Raw genomic sequence first — 13,547 nt, forward strand, 5'->3', positions numbered from 1 at the left:
TCAACTTGTGCACAGGAGTGCTAGGAGGATAAAATACCATTATGTTACATACAAACATTAATATATCGCAAAGTTAACTAACCTTTATTAGAAAATGTCGTTCCTTTATCTGTGCATATATAGCTACTATTAACTAACCTTTATTAGCAAATGTAACTCCTTTATCTGTACATATATATCTATTATCTATGGTACCTTCCTAGGAGAGCTACTAAACTGCTTTATGGCCACTCTAGTTCTGACATTTTTCCCTTTAGCTTCTACATGGTTAAAATTATTTCTTGAATCTGATTACAGACTGCATTTTATTTCGAAACAGTTGTATTTCTGGCAATTACAGCAGCATTTATAAATAGTATCACCTACCACAAATGCCTGCCATATACTCTGAGACATTATCTTCAAAATACGTGAGTAAAATATAGTCATCCCCAAATCCCATACTTTTATTTGCTTTGTACATATACATTAGGAAAAAGGTATAAGTAACAATGAATTGGACCCATTATATTCAAAATGTTCTTGTTGAAACAAAAATAAATTGATTTGGGTAAATTCAAAAATAAAATAAAATAAAATAATAATATTGGACCTAACAGAATACAATGCAGAAATTATTTTTCAGGTTAATGAGTGAAATAAATAATTAAAAACATAGCAAAATGCACTGATCTACATTCAACCAAAACTGAAATGTCAGCATTTTTAGCACTGAAGAAAATCACACATACACTTTGGTTCATTCTGCAACACTTGCACTTCACACAAAATAAAAATGCTATCACTGAAACCTTTTCTCTCTTCAATACTTCATCAACTTTTAAACTTACTAGGAGGTAAAAGTTATTATTATTATTTTTTAACTTTCAAAAGGGAAAAGAATGGCTTTTAAAATCCCCCTTTCTGCATACAAAACTAAATAATAAATTCAGCTTGAATTCGCAAATACATTCTGCCTCCCAAAATTTCTTTTAAGCAAATTTAACTCTTCATGGAAAAATTACCAGCCAGTTTTGAATCTAACCTTCCTGATATTGAGAGAGACGTTTTTAAATATCGACAAGTATCATTTTTCAGAATATATAATACATCATTTGAAACGTGACAATAGCGGTAATGCGACTCAACTATTAGTAAAAGGGAAAAATAGGCCTAAGACACTGAGGTAGATTTACTATTGCCAGGCTTAAGTTTCATACATAGACATCTTGGAGAAAGTAAGAATGAGCTGAAGCGCATGTTAGATTTCTGTAACTTTTCTCTCTCCAGTTCCCCTGCTGCAGAACTGAAGTTCTGGAGCCTGCAGAAAGAAGGCCCTTTCTGGACCCCAAAACACCAGCAACACCACTGCTGCTTGCTTGCCGTGGGGAGGTGTCATCCTGAACTTGAGATGTGTTTCAGTTGCAGTGCACAAGTACGTGTTTATAGACTACAGTTAAGAAGAAAAAAAGTGTATTGTTTTGCTCTCTCTGTGCTTCTGTTTTTTTTTGTTTTTGCTATAAATACAAATTTCATGTGCAAATACTGATAAAATTTCCTGCCCATTAGCTAGGCACTGCTGGATGAAAGAATGCCTAACCTAAATTCTACCAGGTCCTGACAGCAAACTACCCCCACCCAAAACACAATGAAGTCACTGGAAAAGGCTGTGAAAGAGCATTAGGGGAAAGCAGAATAATGCACAGAGAGGGGAGTTAAGTAGCTAATGAGTGGCTACAGAACAAGTGGTCCATAAAATTGGCCTCTAGCTGACAGTCAGTTCTGAGCTAAGCTGGTTCTTAAAATATACCATTATATACCGCTACATGAGCAAATGAACAACTGTTCATCCCTCCACCTTTGCAAAAAAAAGTAATTCCTTTCCTTATCCATACACACAAATTTAGTAAAATATTTCCTCAATACCCTATCGTGGATATCACCTCCTTAACACCACTCCCACGTACAACTGGAAGCTGCATATGGGAGTGCAAGGGAGCCCTCTCAACACACACACACACACTATTCCCCCCTAGATGATGCAAAACCAGGCCCCATCCCAGATTCCCAACCCATGGAAAGACAACTGATTTCAGCTAGATTCTGCAGACACGTGCTTTTGTCATAGCAGATTCCAATCCACCAGGGTAGACTTACTGCTATACAGCACTGTCGGCTGTTTCACAAGCTTATACTAAAAGTAATAGCTTGCTTGCACAAAATTATGTTGAGCTGAAATATGATGTGCTAGCTGTCAGTCAAGATATGAAAGGATTATTTTTAATCATGATTGCACAAGAGATTTAAATATGCTAATCTCCTTTTTGAGTTGTGGAGCTTCAAAAATTTAATCTGGACACCATTTAAAATGCTATTTTTGTTGGACGAGCGACATAGTGGCTTTGCTTGAAAACATTCTGTAGGGAGTCAAGGCTGTTCAGTAGTTTGAAACTGTCTGAAATGTCAGAAATACTGTGGAGTCTTCTCCAACTTAAGTTTTAAAAAAAGCCCCACAATCCTGATGATAGTCTGGATGGAAAACTAGATTTATGTATTCTGATAGAAGAGGCGTCAGTCTTTAGCCTGTATGTTTTCCTCTTAACTAATTTTGCATTAAAGAAACTGTTGTTTGTTTGTTTGTTTTTAAGCAATTTGATGTTTACCACTTGCACATTCCACTACTTAAATTCACTTTTTAAAAAAAAAAATTGTTTGAAATTGAGACGAGTTATTACCATATCGCTCAGCATTTGCAAGAGTCTGAAGATGCAAATATTACCAGCAAGCTACTGCAGCCATTGGCAGTCATTTCTCCCCGTCCCTACCAATACTTTAATTGATAAGATCACTGCATTTTCAATTATTTTTTTTTTCCTCCTCCAAGCTAAAATTACAGGCAGCTTCAATAGAAGATAAAATGATAACTGGGTATACAATACACAGGTCCACACCTTCAAACCTGGGAGCCTAAAACATCTTGATGGCCAACTAATTTTCTCAGTTTTTAAGTACACGGAGCCCAAATTGAAAGCTAGGGAGAAAACAACAACAAAAACAAACCCCACCAAAATTCAGACCATGTAATTTGGTATTTAAATACAAATTTAGTTGTTTTGTTCTATCCTTCCAGATCTCAAGAGGCAGGTTCTGGATTCGAGTACCTTTTGAATGCTTAGTTTTGGAGATATGGAAAATCTGCTGAAATTGTTACTTACTATGGTCACTATTCAAGACTCAGCATTTCTTAAGGATTTACCTCAATATTGCACCAACACGGATTTTTTTTTTCATGCAGAAAATAACACAGTGTATCTGATAGAGCAGTGGAGTTGGTAATGATAAAGCGTAGGGGGGTGATGACAACCAGCAAAAATATGTCACAAAATGAAATGATCAAGAATACACATCAACACACAAACACACATCCCTTAATTTAAATATGGGGCACTTACTTTCTCCCCAGCTTTCTTTCACTTTCTTTCTTTCTTACTTTCTCCCCAGCTGCTTCTCCCCAGCTTCAGTCTGGCCTAGAACAAACCCAGAATCCTTAATTCTCTGAATACAGACTGCCATTTTGTACCGTTAGCTTCACACGCCATTCATCCAACATCACTAGCAGAAAGTAAATACAAATTTTGGAGAAAAGAAAAAAAAGATTTCCAAGGCCATTTCCATTTCTACATTACAGTAGTAAAGTTTAATAATAAAGGTTAGTCTGAGAACTACTCAGACTCTCTTTAAGCACAAGATCCGTCAAGGCCCAGCAGCGTTCAGAAGTATGGGACCAAAACTCTGCTGATTCCTTGTCCCCTCCTCTGAAGTCAAACCCTTTTGGCAAAGTTTGACTAACGCTGGTGTCAGTTTCCCTGCCCGAATGTGAGGTTCACTATTCACAATTTTAGCAGTATCATTTTTTTTAACCCAATCCCTGTATTATTGCTCACACGACTAGCTGCTCATGGTGACCTGAAGCATGGACTACTACCAAACGACAATTTTTAAAAATACCACTTTGCCTTCCTGTTACAACCTCTGCTTAGCAATTCTCTAAAAACAACATCACACTTGAAACACCAGTTGATAGCAGAAGATTATATTTCAGAGATGTTAGATTTCAACATTTTTAAGGTCACAGCATTTTCTATGATGCTGTCTGAATTTTACCTGAAATAATTTCTATTCCACAATGGCACAGATACAGTTCCTATTCTGAGGCACCTTATCTCAGGGACAGGGCTCAAAGCTCATTGCAATGACACTTTTCTCTTTACATACGATCTATGCATATTTTTGTTTACCAAGCTATTTTCTGTGTGGAAACTTGTTTGACTTAAAATGGCTCTGAAATATAGAAAGGAAGAAAGTTAATGCATCTCTGCCGTACAAAGGTAGGTGAAAGCAAGTGCAACATTCAGGAAGCCAAAATGGGAAAAAAAAAAAAAAAAAGTAAGTGGGGGAAGTCACACAAGCTTTACGCTGTTCTAAACTTTGTTTTCTGGATACTTTTTGCCACTTGAGTCTCCTACCACCCTCTCAAGCTTCTTAGTCGCATATCCTTAATTCCTTGAGTCTCAACTACTTGATCAGTTTCATTTCAAAAGCAGCAAAACAGAAGAAAGATTTCTAGCAAGGGCAGATCCAAATCTTGAGAAATCAGAATCAGGAAGAGAAAATGATGCAAACAAATGCTCATGGGATTGTTTTAGGTTTGATATGACATAGGATGGGGAGAGTCTTAAGAGCAGAAAAATCAAATTATCAAATAAGGCTGCAAAATCTTTTACATAAGCACGTTTAACTTTCCTTTTCACATCAGTACTGTTTTCTGTTTATTAAACAGAGATCAAAAATCATTCCACTCATAGATAGTAGGAATCCAAACCCACCCTCAAGCTATTTCTGTACCTTCTAAAATAATTCATACAGAGAAGCACAGCATTTTATCTTCACAAAACAGAAGATTTGAACTAAATGATGAAAGCTCTAAAGTCCTCTCTGAATTATAACATAAACCCCATTTTAAAATGTTCTCAACTTTGAGAAGAGATCTCTAAGCTTTAACATTTCCCAAAGAAGTTTTTTTTTTTCTTTTTTTTTTTTCTAGGAAAATGTCTGAAGTACTCCAATATTCTGAAGCCACAGAGAGATTTGTTTTCAGACTAAAAGAATTTGAGAATCAGAAAGCAGCACCATGGAAATACATGTCTCATACATTTTATTCACCTAATACAAACTGTTTATTTACTATCATTATTTAGAAAACTGATGATTATCACAAAGATTATCTCAACCACTACCTTGGGATTGCTTATATCACTAGGCACTTCCTTGTAAAAGGGAGAATGGTGTTAGAGCAGTCCCCAAGATTGTAATAGTAACAGTTATTTTGGCAATGTGTGAAGTGCAGATGGTACCAAAGATGTGCCAATAACTTAAGCAGGAGATTCCAATAAAATCTCTTGTAGTGCATGTTACAGTCTGTGAATCAAAGTGATATGGGTAACCCTGGGTATCTGGCACTTTTACATTACATGTTGTCTGTTTAACTACCTTATATGCAATCACATCCCTCAGGCAAAAGTCTGTGCTCCACGCTTCCTTGTATTTGTCCCAGGCGTAAGTTACCTCTAACCAAATTTATTCAGTGTCCCCAGAGAAGAAAAACCACCATCAGAAACACAGAAATTACTTCCATCTGATCTACCTTCCAGTGACCAAACAGTAAAAAAAAAAAAAAAGAAAAAAAAAGTTTCCCCAAGTGTTCCTTTGAGCTTTTTCCAGCACATCATTGCATTCAATGACCAAAACATAAATGATTTTAGGAACATGATAGCCTATTCCTGCTTATGAATGGTGATCAGAGATTTAAAATCACAGATAAGCCATGCTAACGATTCTAGTGAAAACCGTTAATGCACTTATACAGATATCACCATTTTCCATGTAATCAAGCCTCTTTTTCTCAAACTAGAGACTGGAATTCATGCAGTCAATGAGATCATTTACTGACAACAAACCAATGCATAATGTTTAGACACAAGTGGCATCTTCATGTTGGTGTATATGTTTTAATTAGCTTTTTCTTTTCATGTAGGGTAAATAAAACATTAAGGAGTCAGCCAGACAGATAAACAACAAACTGTTTTTCAAATAGCTCCATGAAATGAGCAAGAATAAAGCTTGAAGAGTGTTATATTTACCTCTGTAGCTCCCAGGGCACTTTTAAGAACACTGGGTCAGGTACACAGAGACACTGAGAAAATGTGCAATTTCTTTCCCACTGAGCTGTCAAGGCATTCATGCTGTGAATAGCTAACACCCTTCTTTGACAACCAGGAAAATATTTCTATTTTCTGCCATTCTAGTCATGAAGTATCTCAGCGTTGCCTCAGCTGATTTAGTGCCAATTCAGGTCAGACTTTAGATGTCTGAGCTAGTAACTGGACCAAATATTCTTGATGAAGCCTTGTCACAAACTCAGACTGCCGCTTAATACATTTCCAAATAGTTAGATAGTAAAAAAGGCTGTAAAGCTGAAAAGGTAGCAGACAGGCAGAACACACATCCACTAAACTGCTAGAATGGAAATTAGAGCAGAGCATACAAGTCAAATAGGTGGCCTCTTTATTGTTAGTATTGCTTAAAAAAAAATCAAACAAAAACCTCCACCCTTGAACAGTTAAAAAACAACTATATTAATTCTTAAAAATCAGTTTATTTTTTGCATAATTCAAAAGTACATTTATTTAGATGAAAATAATTAACAGAACTGATAACTGAGTCCAGGCAGAAGTGAGACAACAACATAACTTCTCAAGGTGGTAATGGCACAAATATATTATAAACATCGGTCTTAAATCTTTTCAAATACACATTTCATTTTATATTGCTCTTGCACCTATTGACCAGAAGTTTCCATTACCAATACCATGAAAGAGTAAGACAAAATGAAGGGAAGAATACTTCTTCCAGTGTTCTTTCAGAACACGTCCAACGGAACCTGCTCAGAAACCACCAGTATTACCATTAGTAACCCACAGCTCTTTTTTTCATGGGGGTAAGAATAAGCAGGCAGGAGTAATGGCATACTGTGTGGAAACACAAATACATATAGCAACACAATAAATTACTTAGAAAACAGACTTTGCGCCAAGAATTTGGAGTAAAGGACTTCTGAGACTGGATTCTACCATTTGAGCTGTGCTGCATTACACAGCGCTCCCTTACTCTGGGTCTCCAGTTCTGGCAGGATTTGATCTAGTGTTATAACTCCCATGCTTATGATCTGTGCAGAATTAAAATGTCCATTGACTGAATATGCCTTATACAGTACTTACCAATACTGGCATAGCCAGGTGTTGATGGATCTCCTCCACTGTTCAAGGAAACCATAAAAGCTTTATCAGCAAGATCTGTAGTCTTTGGTAAATCACAAGGATCAACGTAAAGAAGAACACCACCAAATCCTGCGTCTTCTAACAAAGAAAGCTGAGGGAATAAAACAACATTAGCGGCTTTTAGGAAAAAATGTCAGAACACATTATTGTTTTCATTACTGTTGAGATAGGGGCTTTATCATGCATCAGGCTCTCACTCTAGATGCTCTAGACAAAGAGATTCAGTCCAGTTCCAAACTGCTTATGATATAAATAAATCAGATACCCCTCGAAAAAAATCAAAACCCAACAAAGACTGAATCACGGTCATCTTTCCCAGGTCATGCCAAAAGATAATTTCAAAGCCTAATAACACAAATAACTCCTACTTATAAATGACGTGTAGCATGTTGAGGAAACACAGCACTAACAATTGCATTTGAGATTTGCAACTGATTTGCATCCTTACCTCTTTTATGGTGATACTGTCAGACAAGGTTGGTGTACTAGAGATTAAATTCAGGTGAGGTATTGGCCAGGACTAGGCTAGCTACACAAAGAGATACGAGTGGAGACATCTTTCTCCCTAATCCTTGGACATTTGCTTAGGCTTACAATCCTGATATACTTTCATGTGATATAAATATAATCTTGAAAACGTCCCAGTGTTCAAACTAATCTCTTTAACACATCCTGAATAACTCTTCCAAATTTTCCATACTACTAGAAGTATGACATTCCTGGTTAGTTTACTTCTTCAAGGACATTGACATCAGTCTTGTATAGGATTTCTGGACACAGTCTCTCTCCAACAAAAAGAGAAAACACAAGGAGTTTACAGGCCATTAAAAAAAATGAAATAGTCTAGCTTACCCAAACCTTGGAGTCTGCCTCCTGTCAGACAGACCTTTTATTCTGTTTCATTAGAACATCACAGCTTGAGTTGGTAATGGTAATTAGCCTTTCTGAAAATCTGTAGATCTGGTGCAGCAAACCAGTCAAACTTTGCCAAAGTCAAGGACAAAAGCATCCAAGCACCAAAGCTTGCAGCAGCCTATAGATCAATTTTGACTGAAAACAACTCAGGCTTTCCCTTTCATAGGGAACTGAAAAATAAAAGGATTTTATTCTGAATCAGATGAAACTGAATTGTAATGTGGCAAATATCCCCATGATACAAAAGGAATGCTCTCTGTAATGCTCTGCATATTTGGAATTGACTGAAGACTACAACAATGGCACAGAACTACATTAATTCCTCAGACAGAGGTAATGCTGGCTTTTAAGGATTATCTTACTATTCACTATGCTCTACTGATGACTTTCCAAACGGCTACCATGAAGCCTGAGGAATGACTGCAAGTGTGTTTCCGAACTACACAGCTCAGATTCTGTAGGAACGTGAGCTCTTGTTACTATACCTCCATTTCCCAATTCAATTGCCTCTCCTTCTTTTAGACTGTTCTTTTTTTTTTTTTCCTGAATGCGTGTGTGTGTGTGTATATATATATATATTCAATTTATCTCCTAGCTATAGATTTTAAGAAATGTTTATGCATAGCTATTTTTGGCTTTACAAGTATGCAAATTACATGAATATATAGCATTTGGTTTAAGCCTCAAAAGCATTTCATGTTGAGTTCTGCTTTTCTTGAAAGTTGAGACAAAAAATGCATAAAAGTAGCAGCCTGCTTTTTGTCATCTCTAAGGAAACATATCTAATACTGCAATTAGCCAAGACTTCCACACTATAAGCCTGAATTCAGATAAACACACACAAGTGAACTGGTGAATCTTGCATAATCCTATGTATTTTATTTAAATAAACAATGCCTAGATGAAAAGGGATAGTCACTTTGAGAGAACCCTGTTGAGATAAATGCAAGTGTGCAAAGAGAGAATGCAATTAGCAGAGATTTTTTAAAAGGTTAAAAACGTATTAAATGCTTTACGATTTTCCAAAATGGTAGGTCAGTTTATTGTATCGTGCTGTTCCCCCTTCACGTTCAGATATTCAGCCAGAATTTGATAGCGCATTAAAAAGGGTAGGGACACAACAAGAGGAGGAAAATGCATTGTAGTTAAATGATACAATGGTCAGGATTGAAAATATCAATTGCCTTTTCCTTTCAAGTATCCATATCCATCATCCTTTTATGCATCTCTAGTCTTACTTTAATAGCACAGAAAATAGGAAAAAACTTATGCAGTTAAATATATGTCTTTTTAAACTTTGTAGTTAATAAAAATCACTGTTGAATTCCTTTTTCACTCAGAGAAGGTAACTACAGTTATTCACAAAATGCAGCAACCAATGTTGCCATGGCTACAATCTCTAGTGAGAAGTTGTTGTACATGTGAGATTATAAAACAGCTTTCAGAGTTCAGCTATAATTGCTGCTTTTTAACTTTCCAACAGTGATACCACAGCTATGCCAACAAGAAACACTTACTGTTCTTTCCATTTTCATCTTAAATAAGTCAACACCGTAAAAACTGAAGATGCTGCATTTTTTACATAGCTAAAGATCGTAGATGAAATCTTTCAGGCAAACTGTTATACAACTACTCAAAGCAAAGGATTATTTTAGATTGTAGAAAGAACTAACAGCAGAATTTGCCCCTGACAGTGTTGGTTGTATGCCTCCTCCCTCTCCCAAAGCTACAAACATCTCAGAATAAAATGGAAACATCAGAACGCTTGAAGATAAATCAGACGCTGGTGCCCAGGGATAACCCCTTTGTTGTCTATGGCTGCTTAAATCCTCCTTTTTATACAAGGCTTTAGAGTCACGTTAAAAAAGTAACTATTTCAATCCAGCTTATTAAAATGCCCCATAAACGTTCTGGACTCAGTTTAATCTAGTATGAAACACTTGCTGCTTTATCAAAGGCTCTGCCATGTTACTGGGGATGGATCAGCCTTGTAAATTATACACCTGGTAAGGCATCCTTAAATCACTTTTTAAAGATGATGTGTTTGAGGCAGTGAAAAGACATTCATTTTAAGTAGTGGCTAGTGATTTTGGAAGTCTTTATTTTACTCAAGATGGTTAATGATGATTAGGAATACATCAGGAAAAAAAAAAGATGATGATGCAGGTAACTGGATTATACTAACCAACCAACTACGTGTGAAAATAGCTCCTCATTACTAGCAATTCTTCCCATTATAATGGTGCCAAAATCAGGCCAAACTATGCAAGAACCTTGCTGTACAACTGTTAGTTGACAGCTCTCTACCTCTGTGAAACGCTCTCTGCAATCAGTCATGGTGTTATATGTGCAGACATTTACAGTATCAGCAGTATCAGTGGTTTGTCTTCCTCTGTTTTTTGGTGAAAGTTCTCTTTACCACCTTTATCCCTCCCCTAGAAAGTTGCAATGAATGTGCTTTATAGGGTATAACATCAGCCCCATTCCTCATAAATATTTCCCTGTATGTCTTTAGTCTGCTTTCTATGCTTGTCCATTTATGAGTCTTGAATGACAGTAATGACTGAACAACTCATTAGTTGGCACAGAAGACTTGTTTCACATGACGAGCTATCTCAGCATATTCCCGCAAATTCACAGAAAATGGGATACTGAGTAGAGGAGAGGCAGACCCTGCTAATGCACCACGCTAAGAAGGCATTAATAAAAGTTGGAGCTCACTCCTTAATGGAACAGGGAAAGCTGTATGAAATCATAAGTGTGACTGATGGAAAAGACTACAGAAACTTAGTAGACAAAGTAGTACTTTGCTTAGTAGCAAAGTAGGCACCACAAAATCCAACCTTGACAAACAAAGCTGTGAAAATCCTGTTCACCGACCCACGGAACACCCTGGTCTTTCTTCAAAGGACATGTTATGTAGGATAATGCAGATGAGTGCTGGCCATACTGCCTTACGATGCCGTATAACAACTGACTTTGGCATCACAGACAATTCTACCCTTATTCAAAGGACGCAGCGCTACCACTATATCTGGAAAAGCTAATTTAAAATACAGCATCTTTCAAGTGCACTTCGCAGTTTGTATATACACTGATTAGAGTTTTTCAGCATGCGATAAAGCAAACTGGTGCTGGAAAAACATGGAACAGATCTCTTCATTTTACTATAGGTTCCCTTTTGCCACATTTTACTTCTCCTCAACATTATGTTCAAGATGAATCCTCTGACAATTTCTTATTAGATCTAATTCTGCTTTCAGCTGTATTACACAAGCCTACAGGTTTTCAGTCATTACATAACGCTTACAAAGTATCAGTAAATAAAACAATATAAATCCATTCCATACAGGTAAGATTCCTCTTTGATTTAGTTCTCACATATTTCCATATACACTATACAACCATGTTTCAGAATAAGAGAGAAAGTAACACAAATATGAAAAACAACATATATGAACCTGTGATGTATTACAGAAGAGAAAGTTTTCTAGCGGAAGAGATTTTCTTACAAAGGTTAACAGTCAGGAAATGATAAATATGTGAAATGCGGGAGGCAAAACATTCTGAGGAATTTTGAAAAAAAAGTCACAATTCAATCTATGACAAAATTCTGACTGATCAAAATATTAATTTTAATTTTAATTTAATTAATTTTAATTTTAATTTAAAGTAAGTTCATCATTATGTGCACATTAGGAGTATGGTGTTTATAGTTGGAATAGTACAATTGTATAATATTCAAATAACTCTTAGAGTCATTTCCAAGAATCAATAGTTCCTTCAAAATAAGCACTGAGGAGAAATGTATCTTATAAAAAAGGAGGTTAGCATTTCTCGGCTTTAACTTTTTATAAGCATCCAGAAGAACCTCACACATGCTTCGATTTTTCCCGAAGTTGTTTAAACTACTCTCTGTTTAAAATCAAACTTATTCTTACATATTACCAGGAGCTGTATCTCCTATTGTAATTATATTTCAGTGCAATGATCAACATTAATTAGAGAAATAACTAACCAGTTTTTAACTAGTGCATTTTTCGATTCATAGAGCAATGTGCAGAAGACGTGGTTCATTAATCTGAGACACAGCTTTACTAGCTGGACAGGCTACAAGTTATTAATTATTCTTTTCTACTGAAGTTCCAATTAAAATCATGAGGCTCTGAATAGAAATCCCATCTCATTTTACTAATTGGCAGTAAGTAAAATTACCAAGCAAGGGTAAAGGGCCATTTAAACTGTTGGAAGACCTCACTGACAATGTATTTCTATTTCTGAAACAGATTGCTTGAGTAGAAAAATACGACTTCACATACTGCAGATTTAATTAGATGCCACTGTCCTCTCAATTACCTACGATAATACAGGCTACTTGGAAGATACAATGGTACCACAATCAAGACTCTAAGAAAAAAAAAAGGATACGCATCTACATTTTTATACAACTCTTCCAACTTCCGTATTTCTAACAAGTAAGGTAACAAAGGTCCATTTTAGCTTCAGCTTAATTTTTGAATACTACTCCATGTTTAATCATGCTGCTACATTTCCCGTCAGAGGTCCAGGAGCAATGGTGAAAATAATTTAGAGGCAAAATACCACCCCATGAAGTTTTGGCTTTTGCTGATCCATTCTCAAGGCAGTGTATTAGGATAGTAAATGAGATGGAGGACATAACCAGTTTAATGGCTGACTCCAAGGGGATGATGAAAGAAATGTGTTTTTCCTGTTCAGCTCAAAACTGTCCTTGTCTAAGGAATGGCACTATTAGAGCACCCAAATTTCACATAGAAGTCCATCAACATTGTATGAACATGGATAAGATGCTATATAACTACAAAACAAAAGAAAAAGGAAAGCAAATAAAAGCAAGACGGGCAATGAGTATTTGGAATCACAGCAGACATGCAAAGAACAGCAGTTTCTCTGGTGCTAAGATGGGAGCAATTCACACGAAGAGAAGGAATAAAGTGTTGAATAAAACAGAGCTACTATAAATTAGCAGATCTCAGTGTGGATTGAGAGCTCCCAAGCACTGATATCACAATTCAGCCTGTCGTCCACTAGCCCCTAAGACAGAAGCCAGAGTTGAAAATCCTCTTGAGATTTTTTTCCCCCCACCATCTCCAAAGCCAAAAGCAGTTTGCTTTAATCCTGCAGTCCTTGCACAACAGTATTTTTAACAATGTGGACTTAAATATGGTATTAAGCTTAAAGCGAACTGAACGTTTTGTCCCATACTTTTTCCTGTTT

The 13,547-nt window shown here is 36.3% G+C and overlaps 1 protein-coding gene across 17 annotated transcripts in view; it reads right to left on the reverse strand.

Moving 5' to 3' along the window:
• The window catches only part of NAALADL2 (N-acetylated alpha-linked acidic dipeptidase like 2), a 441,985-nt gene that overhangs the window by 147,997 nt on the left and 280,441 nt on the right, over positions 1-13,547 (reverse strand). For all 17 annotated transcript variants that reach the window (XR_014588273.1, XR_014588274.1, XM_083849054.1 and 14 more), the window contains one exon: positions 7,317-7,467. Coding sequence is in view for 15 of the 17 variants with exons in the window: in XM_083849054.1 (XP_083705180.1) it covers positions 7,317-7,467 (151 nt within the window). In the remaining 2 variants the exon portion in view is untranslated. The remainder of the gene's footprint in view (positions 1-7,316; positions 7,468-13,547) is intronic.

This window comes from Anser anser (genome assembly GCF_964211835.1).
Source record: "Anser anser genome assembly, chromosome: 9".
In the NCBI taxonomy this organism is placed as follows: Eukaryota; Metazoa; Chordata; class Aves; order Anseriformes; family Anatidae; genus Anser; species Anser anser.